The 22561-nt window shown below is 53.9% G+C and overlaps 1 protein-coding gene across 2 annotated transcripts in view; it reads right to left on the minus strand.

The window, feature by feature from the left end:
- The window catches only part of PDE10A (phosphodiesterase 10A), a 339438-nt gene that overhangs the window by 279847 nt on the left and 37030 nt on the right, over positions 1 to 22561 (minus strand). Inside the window, exon 1 of one of the 2 annotated variants that reach the window (XM_042940269.1) lies at positions 10529 to 11381. The exons of the other annotated variant lie outside the window; for it this stretch is intronic. Coding sequence (XP_042796203.1) covers positions 10529 to 11381 — 853 coding nt within the window. Of the gene's footprint in view, positions 1 to 10528; positions 11382 to 22561 lie in introns of those variants that run through there. 2 annotated transcript variants of the gene reach the window in all.

Genomic DNA, 22561 nt, shown 5'->3' on the forward strand with positions numbered 1-22561 from the left:
GACCAAGCCACCCAGGCGCCCCACATCATTTCATTTTTCACATGGCCGTTTATTTCTCTCCCTAGGAACTATCTGTTCGTGTCCTTTGACTATTTTTTATTAGGTTCTTTTACTTTCTTTCACTTCTTTCACTTAACCATTTCCTGGAGTTCATTGTGTATCAAAGGAGTCAGCCCTACGCTGCGAGACAAGCGGTTAATGCTTCTTTCCAGAATGGACAATTTTGGTTTTTTCTACATGACTTCCTAGTTGTCCCCAAACCATTTTATTCAATAGTCTATTTTTACTCCTTGTAGAAAGATGACACTTTAAAATAGTCTAAATTCCTTTATGTGTCTGGGTCTGTTTTAAGAGTTTTCTATTCTGTTGCACTGGTTTATCTAGTCACATGTCACTACCACATTGTTTTAATTGCTGAGGTTTTAAAACGAGGTCTTTCCTTAATCTGCCTTAAAATAATTGGATAGGTTTAATCATGAGACGCAAAGAGTACTATCCCAAAAAGGCACGATGACCAATGAGACAAGAACGTTTCTGAGAGTAAACTTCTGGTCTTGGGACAAAAAGAAACTCTGAAAATGGATAGACTCCTCACAGCAATGATAAAATACGCAATTACCAACTCTAGGGAGCCACGGCAATCAAGCCTTGTGGATATCGTTTTAAATGTTTATTTTGGAAGCTGCCGGAACTATTAACACAGAAACACGTAATTACGTCACGTACAAATACGTTCGATTCGAATTCCACACACTCGTGATGCTTTTTGCCGGCGGACTGACCCGCTCTTCGTGCAAAATGGCTTCTCGCACAGGACTTACCAACTCTTAAAAGTCCAAATGTGCTTGCGGTTTTATAAATAATTCATGATATCCAGCACATGGCATTGTTTCAGCACTTCATAAGCAACCCTTTCTCTTTGCTAGCGTGGAAAATGTTTCTGTCGAAGTAAAAAGCTTTTTATCACTGCCTCAGGAAATAAAACCGAGGCATCCAGAATGCTCTGCACACACGTCCCCCTCCTTCCCATCAGCTCGTGCTGAGCTCACCGCCCCGGTGGCCCTGGTGCAGGAACACGCTGTGTTCTCTGTAACTCAGAAGCCCCGGTCACTGGTGCCAAAGAGCGTATTTGGACGATATAGGAAAAAAAAAGTGAATCAGATGATGCTTCAAGTTATGCTACAACTGGACAACCACATTACTTATTTCATTACTGCCTTCCTTTTGGGGAAATTAACATTCTTAAAGGACCATTTTGATCACACTCTCCCACCTAAACACCTTCGCTTGCTTATTCATTAGACCTATTGTCTAATTGCTTGGCAATGTACTAGGCATTGAGGTTAAGAGAATGAATGAAACATGCTCCCTGCCCACGGGAAGGCAGGGAGACAAACACTAAGTGGAAAAGTACAAGTCCCCGGCATTGCGGGGTGAGGGGTGGGGACACCGAGGAGGGGATTCCGGGAGGCCTGCGGATGGCCACTGGACGGAGCCACCCCACCCCCGCCCCGCCCCCGAGATGTCTGGGCCTGTAGGAAGTGGAGGGGAGACGAGGTAGAGGCAGAGAGGGACTCACAGCACAGAGAGCTTCGTCCCTTGGGCGATGATGCCGTTAAAGAGCGTTCTCTCACCTGCGCACCCCTCTCCAATGGTCCCTGCCCAGAAGGTGTCATAATTGCTTCCGATCTTGCCCGGACCCCGTGTTAGACAGCAGCTCCCCGAAGGCAGGGAGGAGCTCTGTGCAGATGCAGTTTTCGCCAGTGAGTAGGACAGCGACGGGAACACAGACGCTGGATGAACATTTGCCTGTTACGTGGTGACCGCATGACACGGTGGTCTTGGGTGCCTCCCACCCCGTCCCTGGTATAAGCACGGGGTGACCCCCACACGAAGACTGGACGGCCTTTGCCCAGTCTGTCACGCCAGCTTGATCTCCCACTTCTCTTCTGCGTCAAGCCCTCGCACCAAACCACCCTGCGCCCCTGGGCCTCCGTCTAGGCCCTTCCATCTCTGGGGCACCTTTCCCTCCCTCAGCTCCAGGCACCCCACACCTTTCCACCCGCAGGACCCCCCTCCTCCAACTTCTTCCTGCTGGGCAGTCGTCATCAGGACTTGCACTGAGAGCTCCAAAGTGTCCACACTTCATAGTTCCGCGTATTTGCGCCTGGACCGAGCGTGTGCATTTACTCCCGCAATTCTCTCCGCACACGGTCACCGGGCCAGCGGGAGTCCCAGGACCTTCCTCCTAAACAGCTCTCGTCACCCCCTCCCGGGCGGACTGTCCAGCTACTGCCCCCCACAGGGGCCCCGCGGGGACCCTCCGAGCGGCTCATCTCCTGTCGGTTTCCCGCCCCCCCCTGCACCTGACGCCCCGCGGCACCCACGCCTCCTCCCGCAGCTCTCGACCTGGGAAGAGGCAGCAGCTACCAGTGTCCCGCTTCCATTCCGCGCCTCCTCTCAGGCTTGCTCTGTTCCTTCTCCTTTCTTCAAACTCCTCGGCAGTAACATTGTCGCGTCCGTCCCACCTGCAGAAAAGCCAGCTCTCCGCTCCCGGCCGGGGTGAGGCCTGAGGCCAGGGGGCTCGCTCTCCCCTTTCCTGCCCTCAGGACTTCGAGGGCCCTGTGCCTTTGTCTCCGCTGACTCTTCACCCCCCAAAAACGGGCCTCCGTGTCTGCCCCCCCCCCCCCGGGGCTGTGCTCACGTACTTGACCTCGGGGGCATCTGACTTCTCCGGTGCCCCCTTCCCACGCGGGTGGGTCCAGTTCTGATGCGTTTCTCCCCCTCTCTGCCTCAACCCCCACTCCGGCCTCCCATGGCTCTTCCTTCTGCTCCTGGGACACAGTCTTCTGTGTCTTTGGCTCCCAGCAGGTCACCATTCACAACGGCCACCGTGTCATTCCACACCCCCTACGGGGGAAGCCACCACGACCTACAGCCGTCTGGGCTGGACTCCTCCAGCTCTGCCCGCAGGACCTCACAGTGCACAGGGGCCCCGGGGCCACACACGCACTGGAGCCCCCAGGTCACCCCTGCACAGGGACCCCGGGGCCATGCTCCCACTGGAACCCCCGGGCCACCCTTGCACAGGGACCCCGGGGCCACACTCGCACTGGAGCCCCAGGCCACCCCTGCACAGGGACCCCCGGGGCCACACTCGCACAGGGACCCTGGGGCCACACTCACACTGGAGCCCCCAGGTCACCCCTGCACAGGGACCCCCGGGGCCACAGTCGCACTGGAGCCCCAAGCCACCCTTGCACAGGGACCCCGGGGCCACGCTCGCACAGGGACCCCCGGGGCCACGCTCGCACTGGGACCCCCGGGGCCACACTCGCACTGGAGCCCCAAGCCACCCTTGCACAGGGACCCCCGGGGCCACGCTCGCACTGGGGCCACGGCCGCCCTCGCACAGGGACCCCAGGGCCACCCTTGCACGGGGACCCCGGGGCCATGCCTGCACTGGAGCCCCAGGTCACCCTCGCACAAGGACACCAGGACCACGCTTGCACTGGAGCCCCGGGTCACCCCTGCACAGGGACCCCAGGGCCACGCTCACACTGGAGTCCCCGGGCCACCCTCGCACAGGGACCCTAGGGCCACGCTTGCACGGGGACCCCGGGGCCACACTTGCACAGGGATCCCGGGGCCACGCTTGCACTGGAGCCCCAGGTCACCCTCGCACAAGGACACCAGGGCCACGCTCGCACTAGAGCCCCAGACCACCCCTGCACAGGGACCCCGGGGCCACACTCACACTGGAGCCCCCAGGTCACCCCTGCACAGGGACCCCGGGGCCACGCTCTCACTGGAGTCCCAAGCCACCCTCGCACAGGGACCCCCGGGGCCACGCTCGCACTGGAGCCCCAAGCCACCCTCACACAGGGACCCCGGGGCCACGCTTGCACTGGGGCCACGGCCGCCCTCACACTGGGGGCCAACCCGTGACTGTAAACACCAGGACCACTCTCTGCTCCCAGCCTCCATCCAGGCACCCACCCTCCGGGCACCCACCCTCCGACTGCCAGACTTTTCTCACCAGCTGCCTTCTTAGCGTCTCCACTAAGTGATGCCGTAGGCACCTCGGACTTAAGGCTGCCGAACACAACACCCGCTCCCTGGCCGTCCTGGCTGCCCCTTCCTTTTCCCTCTGTCCACACACCCGTCCCACCGCTCGCCCGGCTCACTCTGCCTCCCAGCGCCTCCCGAAGCCACATTCCAGCTCCAAGCTGTCACCCCCCACCCCCGTCTCCCGTCCTGCCCACCACAGTGGCCCACGTGCGCTCCGTCTCCCCCACAGCCCCTCCGTTCACTCACCAGACCACAGCTAGAACGGGCTTCTTAGATCAGAGCACACAACCCCCACGGGCTCAAAACCTTCCAGGACCTTCCCCCGCTGGTGCAGCCACGTGCAACCTCCCCCCAACTTACGAAGCCCCACGCTGGCCCGTGGGCTCCGTCCGCTCCGCTGCTCTGCTGGGTGCCCCTGCGCCTCATTCTGTCCTCTAACCTGCCTCTCCCTCTGCCTGGGACACTGCACGCCTGGCCGCACCGGCCGCTCAGAGCCCAGGTGAAGGTCCCCTCCCCAGAGAGACCGCCACAGGCCACGCGAACTAAAGGAGCCACCCCGGCACCTCTGGATTTTAACCTAACGCGTAGCTCTGGTGATTTTCGGCACTTCTGATGCTCAACGGGGTTTCTTTCCTTTGCGTGCTTGATGGGTTGGCGTCTACACCACAGAGTGCAGGCACCCTACGGTCAGAAACCCCCATCACCAACCACAGCGCTTACCTAAGAGCAGGTTGGCGATTCTGATGCTTCCGGTTCGTTTCTTCCTTTTCTCTGGGCAAGGACCCACCACCAGCACCAGCCCCGAACTCACTCACTCACTCTCTCTCTCTCACACACACCCCTTCCCAATCCAGAATGGAACCATCTGCCTTACCCAGTCCCTAGGCTTCCATTCCAGCTGCATGCTCCTGGTCTCCCTTCGGCCTCCAGCCTGACCTCACTGGCAGAGGACATCAGCCCCCGGACCCTGGTCACACAGAAGCCCAGTGCAACCACAGGACGCGGCGTCTCCCTGCCTCTCTACCTTACCTCTCCTCCCGGCGTGGGGTCTTTCAGAGAGGTTCACGCTAAAGGAGAAGCAGGACATCTCGAGTGTCAACCCAGGAGAAGCGTCTCTCCTCACCACCCCCTCCCCATGCCTCACCCCGAGCTGTTTTCTGACAGCAGCCTCTGGATGGGGCCCTCGGCTGGCCAGCATTGGGTCCCCAAGGCTTCGCTCCCCCACGCCCCGGGGCCACCCTCGCACAGGGACCCTGGCTGGAAGCACCCCGCCGCCTCAGACCCCTGCTGGCTCCTCGGTGAGATCTTTTCAGGGCCCTCCAATCAGAAAGCGCTCAGCCCTCCGTCCCCAGGACATCCTGTCCTGCCTCTGCCAGGCAATGACCATGTGCGCAAGCCCTGCCTGTCCCTCCTGAGAGCTGTGTGCTCCCGAGAGCAAAGACTCTGTCTCACGCACGGCGGATTCCTGGCACCCTAGGACAGAGGCCAAGGCCAAGTCAGTTTTCAATGAGTGGCCTTCAATTTCTAAGCTCCTTCTACACAAGCACCATGTTGTTTTGTGGGTTTTTTCACCTTTGAATTTCCAAAATAAATACGCGAGCGCCTTCGATAGGTACGTCAGCTGCTCTTGGGCTCGGGATACAACCAAGAGAGCCGAGGTCCTGCCTGAGGCTCTCACCAAGCTTGCTTTCTGCACTGGAAGGACAGGCAATAATAAACAAGCGAGGCAGTAAATGAGCAAGAGAATTCCAGAAAGCGGTAAATGCTACAAATAAAATCAGAGTGCTAGGCATCGTGTTTCCTCAGTAAGATCTCGAGCTGCTCTATCACTAGGGGGTTTTCCCTTACACCAATTTAGATCAGCTGGGGGAGCCTGATTTACATTTTAAAAGGAAATTAAAATGTTTTGAATCACAACTAAGAGCTTTCCTTTTAAGGGAGAAATATTCCTTTTTCATGAAAATGGTTTTTTTCTTTCTCTCTCAGATGGCAAGAACTGTTTTTACACAAACAAAAATTAACCATGTATTGATGAAATGCTTGTCACACCAGGTTTCACCTGCTTTCACAGTAAACAAAGTCCTAACATTTGCTTAACTATCTAGTGCAGTGCATTTTTTTTCCTTGTGATAAGGAAGGACTTTTGAGATCCACATTCTTTTTTTATTTCTTTTTTAATGTTTTTAATGTTTATTCATTTTTTTTTTGAGAGACAAGGAGAGAAAGAGCGGGGGAGGGGCAGAGAGAGACACACCCAGAATCCAAAGCAGCCTCCAGGCTCCGAGCTGTCAGCACAGAGCCCGACGCGGGGCTCGAACTCATGACCGACGGAGCCACCCAGGCGCCCCTTGAGATCCACATTCTTAGCAACTTTCAAATCCGCAACACTGTATTATCAACCACAGTCACCACGTTGTTACACTGCCAAGGCTTACTCATCTTATTGAAATGCAGGTCTTTTCCTGAGGGATACAAAAAGGTTGATGTATAAAAATATCTGAGGTTAAGGCTCCAGACCGACGGAAGACACGGTCTTCTCCTGTTTCCACTGTCTCTCACTTAGATTTGCAGGGATTATCTTTGTTCATGTAGGTCGTTTGAAACTAAAAAAGGAGTGCTGCGAAATTTAAATTAACGCACCAACATGGTTCCCCACCGTTTAAACAGCTCGGCCCCGGGGCTTTTAAGCGCTTCTACGTGCTCGGGCCAGAACAGACCCTGTCGTCTCCAGGGACAGAGCTCTGCCATGACCTGCACCCTAGCCTGGCAGGAAAAATTCACAACTCTGCCTTGCTGGCTGTCTTGGGACGTATCCAGTGGCTGTCTTGGGACGTATCCAGATCTGTATTTCAAGTCCTCTGAAGGAACAGTCCTCGTTATTTTCATCTCTCGCCAACAACCTGCACCCAGTAGGGGCTCAATATTTACCTGTTGGCTGCCTGTTAGCGGACTTGACCTCCGAGACGCGTGTGTGGAGTGCACGCACAAACCTGCCGTGTCATTTTCCTTGCTCCCTCCGTCCCCTCTTTGACCAGCCAGCACCTTCCTCTTCCTACAGCTCTGCACCATTCGCAGTGGCCCAGCTGTAGAGACAGGGGCCTCTGTGAAGGAGACTTGCCGACTTCTGCACGTCCTCAAGTCTTATCCCCCTAGGGATATCTCCGGCACCTTCCACCACAGCACCGAATGCAGGCAAGGGGAGCCGTATTTTCCAGAAAACTGCAGCTTATACTGGTCTATCGCAGCATGACTTTTTAGCTCTCCTCTGCACACACAGGCACACACACACACACACACACACACACACACACACACAGCGGCAAAGTGGACTTCTCCATTCTCTCTAGGAGAATCTGGATTCTCCAGGTGCAGAGATTCTGTTCTACTCCAGCCAACAACTTTCCAAGCAGTGACGGGCTGAAGCCCGGAGCCTGAGGGCAAGGTCAGAGGTCAACACGTGAAGGTAGCTGGCTGACGAGGGGGGAGGGGGAGAGTCGGGCATGGCTTGAAGAGGGTGGCCTGTGACCCCTGACCTTCTAGAGCTGGGCATCAATGCTACACCTGCCTCCAGGAGGCTTCTCGCGGACACGGCCCGGCCAGGGCAGGTAGGTTTGAATAAGCACACGCTCTGTGCATTTACTGACTGAACCAGTGAGTCAGTGGGAACCGAAACGCACAGCCAAAATGGACAGGAGCGGAACCAGGATATCAAACTTCCAAACACGACTCGCTTTTTGACGATGACGGAAATGAAACCCGCATTCCTAGAAACAGTAATTGGACACAGCAGCCTTTACGTGACAACTTGACTGTTAGACCCAGGAGAGACCAAACGGAAAGGGAATAAAGGGAATACGCACACAACAATTAAGGTACACCTGTATACATTTGCGCATTTTTACATGCTTAGAGAATCCAGAATTTTTTTTTTTCAAAAAGGCTCATTTTTACCGACAAACATCAAAAAAGCCTGCCGAGATTTCAGTACTCGGCAGTTTCGACAGGTGTGGTTTATCCTGTAGTGAGACAGAAACAAAGACCCCACAAGCAGCAGAGCAGAAACCCGCCGCCGACCTTTGGGCATCCCTCCACCTCGTCCCATTTCTGCCTGAGGCAGGTCTAATAAGAGATGTTGCTTAAGAGCAGCCCCTTCATACTCACGACCCAGGTAATGTCCCAGAGAAGCCTTTTATAGCCTCCTGTTCTTACTTAAACCCCAGGCTGCTCCTCGCTGACTTGGTCAGGGGGAAGAAAACAGATACACAAAGACAAAATCCCAGCAACTCTGGAGGGTGTTTATCCGTGGTCTTCTCCCAGCCAGAACTTTTGGCAGAGTGGGTCCCTCCTGATGGCTTTCTTCTCTAGGTCTTCTGTCCTTCCAAAGGGGAAGCCTGCTGGGTCCCCCTAGGACAGCCCCAGCCAGCCTGAACTGTTCATCTTTATCCCGCCCCAGACATCCCTGGCAAACGCCCCCACCCCAAAGTAACAAACTGCAGTAAGGGGCAACATACAAACAGAAACCTCAACATTTTCGAGAGCTCGGTTCCATCTAAACGCCTGCCCCCATCTTCTTACCACTCCCCTCTCCCCCAAAACAGTGTTCATCCCAGATGAATGGAGGTAACCTTCCCTCCCCCCCCCCCCAACACACTCCAGCTACCAAACGTGAGAAGCAGATGTTTATGTAGAACGCACAGTGCAGGTGGAAGGGGACAGACAGGAACCCCAGTCCTAGGCCCATGGCTTACCCAGCGCACTTCAGAGCTCCCTGGGAGCTCACCCCACCAAAAATTCGGGGCAAATGGGTGTCCGTTTCAGTAAGAAAAAATGCCCGCAACTAAGGGCAGCAGGCCCGGCCCCTCGTGCCCAGACCACGTCCCTCCCCAACTGAGCATCTAAGAGTCAACCACGACCCGCGGGCGGGGGGGCTGGAGGAGCTGGAGAGCTGCACGTCAGACAAGGGGAGACGCCTGCTAGAGGAGTCGGGGGGGGGGGGGGGGGGGCGGGGGGCAGTCCAGGGCCCACGTCCGGCGTCCTATCAGGTCCGCCGGCAAGTAGCAGAGACGGCCGCCGGCAGCCGGTGACCGAGGCGCGCGCGGCGCGAGAGGCCACTGGGCCACGCGGCCGCGGTGGTACCGCCCGCGCCCGGGGGGCGGGATCGCCGGGGGCTGCTGGGCCCGCGCAGGACCCGCTCGCAGGCCCAGGGGCTGCACCCCAGGGGCGCTCAGGCGGGCAGCGAACCCAGACAAGTGCCGGCAGCGAGGTAGGGCTGGACCCCAAGTGCCCAGAGGCGAAGACCGGCCGGGGCTGGGGAACGAGCGGCGGACGGGAGCCAGAAGCCAAAACGGCGACCCTGGAGAGTGTGCCGAGAGCAGGCGCCGCGGAAACGCGGTTCCCTAGCGAGCAGCAGACAAAGGCTCGGGTGCGCACGCGGTGGACGGTGGCGCCCGGGCCCCGCGCTGAGGGCCGCGGAAACCCGCGCCCACCCCGGCCGGGGCCGGAGTCGCCCGGTGCCCCGCGGGCGCGACCTCCGCCGTCCCCCACTCCCGGCCGCGGGTCTCCGGCCCTCACCTTGCTCGCCCTCCATCCGCGACAACGGCGATCCCCCCTTCCGCGCACCGGGTGTCTCTTCCCTCGGCATCTCCCGCCTCCTGCCTTCTAGCAAACCTCTGCCTTGACTATTCTGCTCAGCCTTGCCCCCCTCCCCCGCGACACGCCTTCCACCACCCCTGCTCCCGCGCGCTCTCAGCCCCGCACCCGGGGCCGGGGAGGCGGGGCGGCCGCGGTCGGCCCGGGGGTCCGAGCCGGCGGCGCCTTGCTCCTCCACCCTAACGCCCCATTGTCCTTGCCTCAGCAGCCCAAGCACCAGCTCAAGCCCAGGATGGAGACAAAGTGGACTCTTGCGGAGATGCACCCGTTTCACTCTGCGAGTCCAGGCTCCGGAACACGGTCACTGCAGGGGGGCGGGGAGGGGGGAAGCGGCCCCCGCGCCCACACCGACCCCGGGGGACCGCGACTGCCTTCACCTTGGGGAGCGCGGAGCGCGGGGTCCCGGCCTGCCCTCCCTCGGCCCGGGGACCCAGCGGGCGGGACCCCCAAGCGCAAGCCCACCGGTCCCAGGCTAAGGAGAGAGGAGCCCGGCGTAAGGGGTCACGGAGTAGAGACCAGGACGACGTGCCGGGCAAGTGTGGCCACAAACAGCACCGGAGGACCCGAGGCCGGCGGCGGGTCCCGCTCTCACCGCGCGGCGCCCGCCGCCCTGCCCGGTCACCCGTCGTCCCCCCCCCACCCCACCCCCCGGTAAGCGCGCGGAGCCTGGGAAACCCGGGCGTCCCGGCGCGGACGGACGCTCCCGCGCGCCACCAACGCGCCCCGAGCCCCCCGCGAAGCCCGCTGGGCGCCCAGTGTCCCCCCCCCCCCAACCCCGGCCGCGGGGAACGAGGAGCCCGGCACTTACTGGGGCTCAGGAAACACTCCGTCAACCTTCGGAAGCAGCTCGCGTTATTAGAAGGTCCATCTTCCATGTCGGAGCCGAAGAGCAGGGGCGACGCGGCGGCGAGGGCGAAGCCGGCGCCTCGGGGCCGCCGCGGGGTTCGGCCGCCGCCGCCTGGGCTGGGGCCGGGGCAGCCCCCGCCGGCGCCCGGGAAGCCGGGGGAGCCCGCGCGGCGGGCGGCCGGGCCGAGCGGGAGCCGGAGCCCGGCGCGGGCCGGGAGCAGCAAACCCTGAAGCGCGGAGCAGAGGAAGAGCCGCCGCCGCCCGCCGCCGCGGGGATTGCCGCCGGGAGGGACGCTCAAGCGAGCTGCCGCCGGGGCTCCGCCGCCGCCAGCATCGCCGCCGCCTCCTCCAGCCGCCGCCGCCGCGCCCTCCCTTCCTGGGAGACGCACGGGGAGGTGAAAGGCAAATGAGGAGGGGAGAAGAGAAGGAGGGGGCGGGGGGGGCGGCGGCCAGAAGTAAAAGGAAGATGGAGAGGAGGAGGAGGAGGGGACAGGGGAGGAGAGGGCGAGCGCGAAGGGAGCGCGGGCCGAGACCCAGCCGCCGCCGCCGCCGCCGCGCGCACACGGGGCGCCCGGGCCCCCGGCGGGGCCGGCGCGGCCTGCGGAGGAGGGGGGCGGGCGCGGGGGCGCGGCTCGCTCGGCCCGGCCGCGGCCAGGCCGTTCGGGGGCCGGGCCCGGGCCCGCCGCGCTCCCCCCGCCGGCCGCGCCGCGCCAGGGCTCCGGGCGGAGTTTGCCGGGGCCGGGGCCGGGCTCGTCCTCGGCCGCCGGCAGGGGGGCCTGGGGGCGGGGAGCGAGCGGCTCCGCGGGGCTGGCCATGGCCCTCCTCCCCGGGCCGCGCGGCGGGGCCGGCCGCCGGCGGGAGGGGCGCGCCGCGGGCCCGGACTCGGCGGGCTCCGCCCCCGCGGGACCTGCCCTCCCCGGCCGGTCGGCCCGAGCGCGGGTCCGGTGCTCCTCTCCGGTCTTCCGCCGCCCCTCGCGGCCCAGTCCTCACATGGCGTCCCGCTCCGGGTGCGGGAGGACCTGGGGCCGGGCGCGAGTCCCCGGCGGCCGGCTGGCGCGCGCGATCGGCGTGCTCCCGGCCGGGGCGAGGGGCCGCGGAGACGCTGCCTGCAAGCGTGGCGTGGTTTGTGCGCGCTCCGGCGGCCGAGCCTCGGCGACTGCTCGAAAGCAGCGGAGAAAAGCGCCGCAGTGCCGCTGCCCGTGGAGGAGGTGGCGGCGGCGGCGGCGGCGGCTGCAGAAGACGCCCACTGGCGGAGCGGGCGCTCCCCACGCCGCCGCCGCCCGCGCCCGCGCCCACGTAGCGCGCCCCGCCGCCGCTGGGTCCCCCGGCGCCGGGTCCCCGCACCCCCGCGGGCCTCTGCGGACGCCGGGCGTCCTGGCTGGGGTGGGGGGCGGGGGAGCTCCTGCGTCTCTGCGGGGCGTCGTCACATCTGGGTCTGGTGTTCCGGGTTCTAAATCCGCCGCCCAGCAGCTGCGCCAGCAGCTGTGCTCCGCTGGGCAAGCCACGTCCGCCTGCCCCTCGCCCGAGCCAGGGAACCCTCCTGGTGGCTGGCCAGCAGCTCCGACCGAGCTGGGCTCAGAGCTCCCGGGAGAGGAGTTCAAACTCGGACGTTTGGTTGGAGTTTAAATCAACGCACAGTGTTTCCCGTAAACTAAGATTTAGTAAGTCTGTTCATCCCCGCGACTCCCTTTGCGATACACACTTTAGAACGAACTTGGTGTGCACAGCCCAGTTTGCCCCGGGTGAGGTCAGAGAATGGACAGGGCAAACTGTGGCTCAAAAAAGAAACACTGTAAGATGGTCACCCCAAAGCCCTGAGGACCGCCTCGTCACCTGCGGCTCTTTTGCACAACATCACCCACCCCACCCCCGCTCCCTCCTCCCCAGCCCGAATCCAAACAGTTGCTGCCGACGGGAAATGAGCCGCCCAATGGGCGCTCAGAAAAAGAAGCCGCCAGAAGTTTGGGAAGTTCAAGCGCCCGAGCGCACTGATGCGCAGGTGCCTGCGTGCGGGAAGGCGCGCTGCGCGGGGTCACCAATGCACTCGGGGTCCGACAGGGGGGCGACAGGCCTGCTGCCCCACGGTGGGACGGGCTGTCCAGACTCCCTCGACCAGGTCCCCTTCCCGGGAGTGGAGCGCGCGCACCGGAGCCCAACTTGCACGACGGGCAGGGCGGGCACCTGAGCGCAAGGCGTGCGCGGCGGTGCGGCCGCGTGGCTGACACAGGGCCCGGGGCCCGGCGTGCGCCCTGCAGCCGGGCGTTTCTCGCTTTCCATGGCTTCTTCCGACCGTCCAGCTTCCAGGTGTTTTTATTTTGAAGCGTGCTCCAGATCCTTCCCTAGTCCCTGCTTCTTCCCCACTCCCATCCAGACACCCACAGTGGGAAAGGACATACTTGTATTTGCACCAGACTGGGCAAGTGGGGCGCCTGGGACTTGATGCGACTCCCCTCTCCCAGCAAAGGCTGTGGGCGTTTCAGCAACCGCGGGGCGCACGCGGAGCGCTGCCCAAAGCGGGCGTCAAGCCCTGGCTCTCACTGGATCGTAATCCCTAAATTTTCGAAACCGGAAAAAGATTCTGGTGACTCTTACCTTGCAGAGTGGGTATTTTTACCGCTGCCTTTGCTTTTTTTTCGACGAAGAAAAAACTAGAACAATGCTGCCGGGTCTGGTGCCGAAGCCTCCGGGCCGTCGCATCGGAGAGGCGCAGACCCGGACTCCGGGATTCACGTGGGCGTCGGGACTCCGCACCCGCTGCGGACGTGGCCTCGCGGGCAGGGTCTCCCCAGGGCTCGAGGGCGCGCGTCTCTCCTCGAAGTGTTTGCTGTTCGTTCTTTTACGCGCCAAACGTTTCTTCTTGTCGGTTACGTTTCTTTTGTTGCCTTTTGGAGCGATTAAAGTGACCTTCCCATTATAAGAAAATGTACAAGTAATTCGAATACAAGCCTCCATATGGGCGCGGGAAGCGGGGCGGGAACCATCAAATACTTGCTCTCTGGGTCTTTTTTAAATCAGAACGCAAACTTTAGTGTTTTCTCTAACCCTTTTCTGGCATCAAACTTCATTCTATTTTCCGTCCTTCTTTCCTCCAAACGCTTGCTGGAAGGCACGCATTTCCTGGACAAATCAAAAATGACAAAGCATGACAACGGAAAAGGAACACGCTGAGGAGGTGTTTACAGACTATCGATTACACGGGTTAAGTAACTCCCTACTTAATGCTGGAGTTGGGCTCTGTTAACATAAGTGTAGCAGGCACCGCGTCACGTGTCCTTTCTTCAGGAAAGCTTGTTTACTCCAAGATGTAAATTGCAAACCCGCGGATGTAAACGCTCTGTCACTCACCCTTGTGTTCAGGTGTTGCAACACCTGTGGAATGTGTTTCTGGCGCATTCTTTTCCTTCCCTTTGAACTTCGCTAGTGATATATCAGAAAAGGGGAAAGATGTCACTAAACATTTGGTACTCCAAACCTTTTATGAATAAACACATTGGCCCCAAATTCAGTGAGCACCGCGTCCGAATAGTCCCCATGAAATCTGCGATGTAGTTACATGTCCAAATGTTACCAGATTGCAGTGCAATTTAAACACGACTGAAATTATTAGTTGTAACTCCAGGGGCACGGGATTCACGCCAGCACAGTGCTCTTTGTGAAATAAACAACTTTCCTCATTTTCAACTGAGAAAATGCTAGCCTACTGCAAAGCATAAAAACTAAAATAACATTAGGAAGGCAGTTAACGCTACTAAGTTGCCAGAATTATGATGATCAATGTTAAAAGCATTTGTCTCTGCCCTTCACCAAGAAGAATGATCAGGAAAGAAGTTTATATTGGTAATGAAACCTTATGCTTGCTTCAGTATCTGCCTGTTTATCATCTAATTTGATTTCTTTGTTCTTAAAAGGATCTTAAAACGTGGGTCAAGGTAGAGCCTAAGGTATTTTTTAAATGATTTCCTCCTAAAACTGTGAAGTTTCTTTATAATAACCATCCACTCCTTTTAGTAGCCTGAAAGTTAAATTTATAATAAATATGGTTTTTATTTCATTAAATTTTGGTCAACAGGCAGGCCAGTGTCTTAATTCATTTCATTTAACAACTTTTGTTACTAGTGCTGACAGCTGTAAACTTCACATTGTCAACTGATTGAATAACCTGCTTTTTCTTTTCAAATATTTCTTTAGAAAGACAGAAACTAAAGGTTGATTAAATATTAAACTCATCTACTTACACAGATAAAGTCTATGAAAAAGACACATTCTTTGACACATTTACCTTGATTTTAAATTTTATGACTTACAGAAGTACATGGTTATCGGAGCAAAATAATTAATAAGCAGGTAGCTTTGCTCCCACGCCCAAAAGAAACATGTGGGTTTTACAGTCCGATTTTCAATTTAATTGCTAGTAAATTATCAATTTGTATGTCCCCCAGGTGTGATATGTCATCCCAACAACGCTCTGCATTCTAATGAAATAATTTATTAGTGATTATCTGGCATGTGAAAAATGGAGTTCAGCTGTCAGGCATCTACTCACGACCTCCCAAACCCACCAACTGCCCCGCTACGAGTTCTAAGTTTGTCTTTCCGGGAAGCCTCCTTCGATTTTCCTCGTCCCTAATCCACCATAGCTGTGTCGGGGTAGACTCCTGAGACTGATGTGTTTTTATCAGCACATATGAATATTTTGCATTAAATCTCCTAAGACATGTAATGCGTGTATAATTTGCATCGACAATTCCGTTTTAAAGTTTGAAGTCAGTGTCCTGCTACCCTTACCACTCATAACCTTTAATAAAGGCCATCATACAGTAGGTGCTCAATGATTGCTCCCCTACCTTCCACCTGCATGCTCACTGCTTACAAATGTCTGTTAGTGTTGATGTTAACAAATCTTGACTTAAGTGAGGGATGCATTCTTACAGTATTGTTGTAGTCCAGCCTAAAAAACAAAGGTCATTATAATTTCAGTAAGAAAATATTATTATAAAGTCAGTCCACTGGATGGCACGGTCTTGAAAATAGACAAAGATGATTTAAAAGACAATTTCTTCAGCTACCCTTCATATTCCTAGATCTTCAGGTTACATTTTTTTATGAATTCAATCTAATTAACTGTAAAACAAAGTACAATTTTATATTGCCTTACGTTAGAAAACAAGTAAAAACCAGTATATTATTTCACATTTAAAAAATCAAAATAGTGTGGGGCGCCTGGGTGACTCAGTCGGTTGGGCGTCTGACTTCGGCTCAGGTCATGATCTCACCCCTCGTGAGTTCGAGCCCCTCCTCGGGCTCTGTGCTGACAGCTCAGAGCCCGGAGCCTCCTTCGGGTTCTGTGTCTCCCTCTCTCTCTGCCCCTCCCCCGCTTGTGCTCTGTCTCTCTCTGTCTCTCAAAAATGAATAAATGTAAAAAAAAAAACCTTTTTTTAATAAAAAAAAATCAAAATAGTGTTTACTCTTCGATGAGAATATTTTTGATCTTAGGCAGATTATTAAACCATTAATATTCCAAACAAATCTTCTTAAGTGTCCATACCTTCCGTAAAGAGGGTTCAGGGTGTTTCTTGATACATAAGATTCAAGTGGAAATTTTCATTAATCAAAAGCAAAGCATTTAATTCCCTCCTAAAAAATAGGCTCTGCTTAACGTCTAATGAGCATCCAGCCCTGAGGATACCGCTGTGACAAAGAACTGTTGTGGTTATGTAATCAATACTAAGTTCCGGTGATAACCATGTAAGCATTAACTCTTACATAACACTGCTGTGTTATGACATCGAACTAGATTCTGAAGCTGTTTCCGTTCAAAAAAAATATCAAATCGCTTTAGAGATCCACTGTGATCTGTAGCCTGCTGAAGTAGCCGTCATGTCTTAAAAACGTGCAAACTAGAATATAACCATGTTGTGTTTAAATAATAACCAGTGCTGTTTAAATAATCAACACTGCTATCAAAGTGGAACCACAAGTCAGAGATACCAATGACATCTGAGACTATGTTTGAAGAGTCCAAGAAGCACAGTACGAGAGAATTATTTGTATGGCTACACACACACATACACACACACATACACCTAAGAGAAAGAAATTCCCAAAAGAAAGAAATACTTCTTTAAGACAGTCACAGCCCAGTGAAAGCATTTAAATAGAAAGTGACCACAGGGGGCATTCAGGATAAAAAGGTAGGCTAGGGAATGGCTTCAATTAATAAAGTTAATTAATGATAAATTAGAGAAAGGTCACCAAAGTTCCTACTGAGTCTGCCCCACCACGAGGAGGACATTGGTGCCAGCACAAATCACCGTGTGGATTGTTAATGTTAAGCATGTCTTCATCCGTGGCTTGGGAATCCTTTCCTTGTAAACATTATTGTAGTACAATACCCATATTTTTACAATGAACCTTGGTATTTATTCAAGGAGTCTGATGCACTTTTGGGGAAAAGAAAAATTGTTGGCTCTTCCAGATTTGTCTCAAAAATAAGGACCAAAACATGGCTCACTGAATCCAGAGAATTCTTTTCTGTTCATCTCAAAAAAGAAAAGAAGGAGGAGGAAGAGGAGGAGGAGGAGAAACCAGCCATGGCCTGGGGCACAAGTGGGCACTCTGAGTTGTGTGCCAGTCTAGACCAGGATTGGACAGCATTTAAGGGCATGCGGGGAGGCCAAGTTCATCCACATGGGTGAATTGCTCTGACCCTGACTTATAAAGACCCATTTCTCCCTGAGTTTCTCTTATTTAAAGTGCCCAGAGGAAAAGGAGAGAGAAGGTTTCATGCTGGTGTGCATTCTACAAAGTCAGACACACAGTTCCCAGGCAATATCCCAAGGATTTGGACTTATGAGGCAGAAGGCCCTTGTCTACACAGCCAGCCTGACTTGCTGGTCCACACACATCCAGTATCTCTTAAAGCAGCAGGTTACACGGGAGCTATACCTAGAACTTTGTATATGAGATCCTTGGAAATGGACCCGTATAAGAAAAAAACAACTACAGGGGCACCTCAGTGGCCCAGTCGGTTAAGCGTCCGACTTCGGCTCAGGTCATGATCTCACAGTTCATGAGTTGGAGCCTCGCATCGGGCTCTGGGCTGACAGCTCAGACCCTGGAGCCCGCTTCAGATTCTGTTTCTCCCTCTGTCTGCCCCTCCACTGCTTGCACTCTGTCTCTCGCATTGTCTCAAAAGTACGTAAACATTAAAAAAAAATTTTTTTAAGAAAAAAATAACTACAGAAGCCGAAAGATAAGCAGCCTTCGTGTTCAGAGACATCGGACTTTGGACAGAGCCAGAGAAATCTGTTAGGAGCCAGCATGTATTGGGCAGGCAGTTAGAGAAAGAAGTGGACACAACATATCTTCCATAATCTCTGGACACATTCATTTCCTTTGGTTCAGAAATTGGGGTTTAATAACTTTGTGTTTGTGTGTTGCACTAATTAAATTTTTTTAATGTTTATTTATTTTTGAGAGACAGAGACAGAATGCAAGCTGGGGAGGGATAGAGAGAGAGGGGGAGACACAGAATTTGAAGCAGGCTCCAGGCTCCGAGCTGTCAGCACCTAGCCCGATGTGTGCCTCAAACTCATGAGCTGTGAGATCATGACCCGAGCTGAAGTCGGGTGCTTAACCGACTGAGCCACTCAGGCACCCGTGTGTGGCACGGATTAATATTGTACCCAACAACAAAGGTAAAGTCAAAAAAGTGGGATGTCCTCTCCACACAGCTCATTTGCATCCTCATTATGCTCCCAGCATGAAACAATCTTTCAATAGGGCTTCGTTGTTCCAAACGGAAGAGCCACAGCTGTATTACAAAGCTGTCAGCATCAAGACAGTATGGTACTGGCACAAGAACAGACACTCAGATCAATGGAATAGAACAGAGAACCCAGAAATGGACCCACAAACGAATGGCCAACTAATCTTTGACAAAACAGGAAAGAATAGCCAATGGAATAAAGACAGTCTCTTCACTCAGCAAGTGGTGCTGGGAAAACTGGACAGCGACATGCAGAAGAATGAACCCGGACCACTTTCTTACGCCAGACACAAAAATAAACTCAAAATGGATGAAAGACCTCAATGTGAGACAAGAAGCCATCAAAATCCTCGAGAAGAAAGCGGGCAAAAACCTCTTTGATCTTGGCCACGGCAACTTCTTACTCAACACGTCTCCAGGAGGCAAGGGAAACAAAAGCAAAAATGAACTGTTGGGACCTCATCAAGATAAAAAGCTTTTGCACAGTGAAGGAAATAGTCAACAAAACTGAAAGGCAACCAACAGAATGGGAGAAGATATTTGCAAATGACATATCAGATAAAGGGTTAGTATCCAAAATCTATAAAGAACTTATCAAACTCAACACCCCCCCCCCAAAATAGTCCAGTGAAGAAATGGGCAAAAGACATGAATAGACACTTCTCCAAAGAAGACATCCAGATGGCCAACCGACACATGAAAAGATGCTCAATATCACTCATCATCAGGGAAATACAAATCAAAACCACAATGAGATACCACCTCACGCCTGTCAGAATGGCTAACATGAACAACTCAGGCAACAACAGATGTTGGCGAGGATGCGGAGAGAGAGGATCTCTTTTGCACTGCTGGTGGGAATGCAAGCTGGTGCAGCCGCTCTGGAAAACAGTATGGAGGTTCCTCAAAAAACTAAGAATAGAACTACCCTACGACCCAGCAATTGCACTACTAGGCATTTATCCACAGGATACAGGTGTGCTGTTTCAGAGGCATATGCACCCCAGTGTTTATAGCAGCACTATCGACAATAGCCAAAGTGTGGAAAGAGCCCAAATGTCCATCGATGGATGAATGGATAAAGAATATGTGGTATATGTATACAATGGAGTATTACTCGGCAATCAAAAAGAATGAAATCTTGCCATTCGCAACTATGTGGATGGAACCAGAAGGTATTATACTAAGCAAAATTAGTCAGAGAAAGACAAATATCATATGACTCCAGTCACATGAGGACTTTAAGATACAAAACAGATGAACATAAGGGAAGGGAAGCAAAAATAATGTAAAACCAGGGAGGCGGACAACACATAAGAGACTCTTAAATATGGAGAACAAACCGAGGGTTGCTGGAGGGGTTTTGGAAGGGGGATGGGCTAAATGGGTAAGAGGTACTAAGGAATCTACTCCTGAAATCATTGTCGCACTATATGCTAACTAACTTGGATGTAAATTTAAAAAATAAAATAAAATAAAATAAAATAAAATAAAATAAAATAAAATAAAATAAAATAAAATAAAATAAAATAACAGAATAGCCAGTGAGTATGGGCACAGGCCAACCACTGGAAGGGTCCTGAATTCACCGCTTTAGCAATAAAACTGGGCTTGGCCCAATTTCATCTCTGACTTCCTGAAGTTGCACAAGGAATCTCCCTATCTGTCCTCTACCAAATTTCACCTGTCTCTTCACTGACGGCAGGTCTCCAGTCAGATTATTGCAATCCAGTGGCGTGCATGCAAATTTACTGTTCTCCTTCTCCCTTCTAGCACTGCATTCTGGTAGAAATTTCCACTGGAAGTTTCCAGAGATCTCTACCTAGGAGTCTTGCACCCCTGGTACATTACCTTGCATTATGACTGTCAGTGTTCAAAATAGTCCTACATAAGGATCCTGACCCCACTCACATCATCCACCATCAATGCTATCAGTAAGAAAAAACAATTTTTTGGCTTATCAACCCGAGTTTAAAAAATATACCAAAAAGCCAAACATACCCTCCTGATTTGAAATCTCCATGATAATTCTCCGTCTTACTTTTTACTTATGAGATGTCAGCCGGCTGTGCACGGAGAGCCTCGGGCTAAGGGGCAGGAGTGTGCCCCTCAGCAGGCACGTGCCCACTCTACAGAAGGACCCGCCGAGCAAGCCTCCGCAGCAGCGACAGTTTGCTGCTGTTGCTTTCCAAATGACACCGGCCATTTGTGAATGGCCCCAGCTGGCCCAAGTCCAAGTCTATCCACTTGCGGTCAAACAGGGCGGGAAGGTAACATCTGGAGGCTGTATTTGCCCCAGCTCTGCCACCTGGCAGGGGGCCAGGAAGAATCCTGCCACACACGGATGGTGACGGTGGCCTGTCTCGTATCAGAGAGAGAAAGCTTCCGATGGGAAGTAATTTGCAGGCTGGGTGAGACCGTGTCCATCCTGTCCTTCCAAACGGTGCGAGGGTGAGCCTTGCTCCCCAAGTGAGTGTCTAGATCCCAGGACGCGTGTCTTGTGGTATACACACCGCCATACCCCTAACACACTTCCTAACCCGAGCCATCAGAAAATGCAGCGGAGCGAAACACAGGGGGAGGAGCGTCTCGAAGGCACTTCTATCACGGTTACCGTTTTCCCCTCCGTGGAGTCAAGGCCTCGTCACAGGCACGCCGAGCACTGCAGGGGACCGTCATTCACTCACAGGCAACTCATCTGATACCGAAAATTTAGAAATGTTAACATGCGCATTCGAAAAAATTCTCTCGCTTGGTTTAAAAAACAAATGGAATTAGGGGTGCCTGGGTGGCTCAGTGGGTTAAGCGTCAGACTTTGGCTCAGGTCCTGATCTCACGGTCCGTGGATTCGAGCCCCGGATCGGGCCCTGGGCTGACGGCTCAGAGCCTGGATCCCGCTTCGGATTCTGTGTCTCCCTCTCTCTCTGCCCTTCCCCCGCTCATGCTGTCTCTCTCTCTCGCTCTCTCTCAAAAATAAATAAACATTAAAAAAATGTGTTAATGGGATTGAACAAATTAAAACCACGTTAAAAATGACTGTGATTTTATCTAATAATCTCATATAATTGACAAATCCTGACATAATCACCTTGATTTAAATGTGAATGTCTTCCTCTGAATTCCTTTTCCGAGTTTCTGGAGTTAGCAGAAGGAGGCTTAGGGGAAGCGGTTCAGGTTCCAGGGAGTGGAGAAGGCAGATACTTCCCGGGCCCTGAGAACAGCCCAGGGGGCCAGCATTCCCCATGCCTTAGGCGCAGGGCAAGAACGGGAAGAAATGTGTTCAAACACGACGAGACGTTAACAGTGGCAGGGGGACCATGGATTACGGCAGAGTCTCAGCATATGAAGGAGAAGTTGATCGTATCCTCTCACAGGTGCAAGGAGTCTACTGATCGCACGGACAACACGATCAATAGCGTGGCTTTCTCGCTAGCTACTGACGCCTGTACGTATCTGTGGCCTCCAGGTACCTGATACCCTTTCAGATTAGGCTACCCCGGTGAAGAGACGAATTTCATACGTTTTCCATTGTGTCAGTGTTCCGTCACCCTGTTTTGGCAAAAAGTTCACTGTTTTTGAAGAATAAATAGTAAGGGATGCTTGCTATAAATTCCCAGAGTCGACTTGTTTCTGCGAGTATCATCCAGCGATAGGCAAGAGTGAAACCCTCGTCTGTTTTTAACTGTTTTGACTACTTTCCTAACCCTCTTTCCCCAAGACTGGTAAACTTGCGTGATTTTATTTTTATTAAAAAAATTTTTTTTTTAATGTTTCTTTATTTTTGAGACCGAGAGAGACAGAGCATGAGCGGGGGAGGGTCAGAGAGAGAGGGAGACACAGAGTCTGAAGCAGGGTCCAGGCTCTGAGCTGTCAGCACAGAGCCCGATGCGGGGCTCGAACCCACGAACCGCAAGATTATGACCTGAGCCGAAGTCGGACGTGTAACCAACTGAGCCACCCAGGCACCCGGGGAATTTTATTTTTTTTACGGATTCCCTGAGCACAATAGCCCAAGAGTGATCACAGGGCACTATAAGCCCTGAAGAGCACAAATACAGCCCAGGGGCTTTGCCCACTTGGTCCCACGACCTGAATACCATTTACACGGCCACTTGTGAGTTAAGTCAACCCAGGAGGAGAAAATGACTTATTCATTCTGCCGACTATTTTGTGTATCTCTCTATGCCTGTGTTCATTATGACTGTGCTCAGAAGACACAATTCATTT

Source organism: Panthera leo, chromosome B2, assembly GCF_018350215.1.
Source record: "Panthera leo isolate Ple1 chromosome B2, P.leo_Ple1_pat1.1, whole genome shotgun sequence".
Lineage (NCBI taxonomy): Eukaryota > Metazoa > Chordata > Mammalia > Carnivora > Felidae > Panthera > Panthera leo.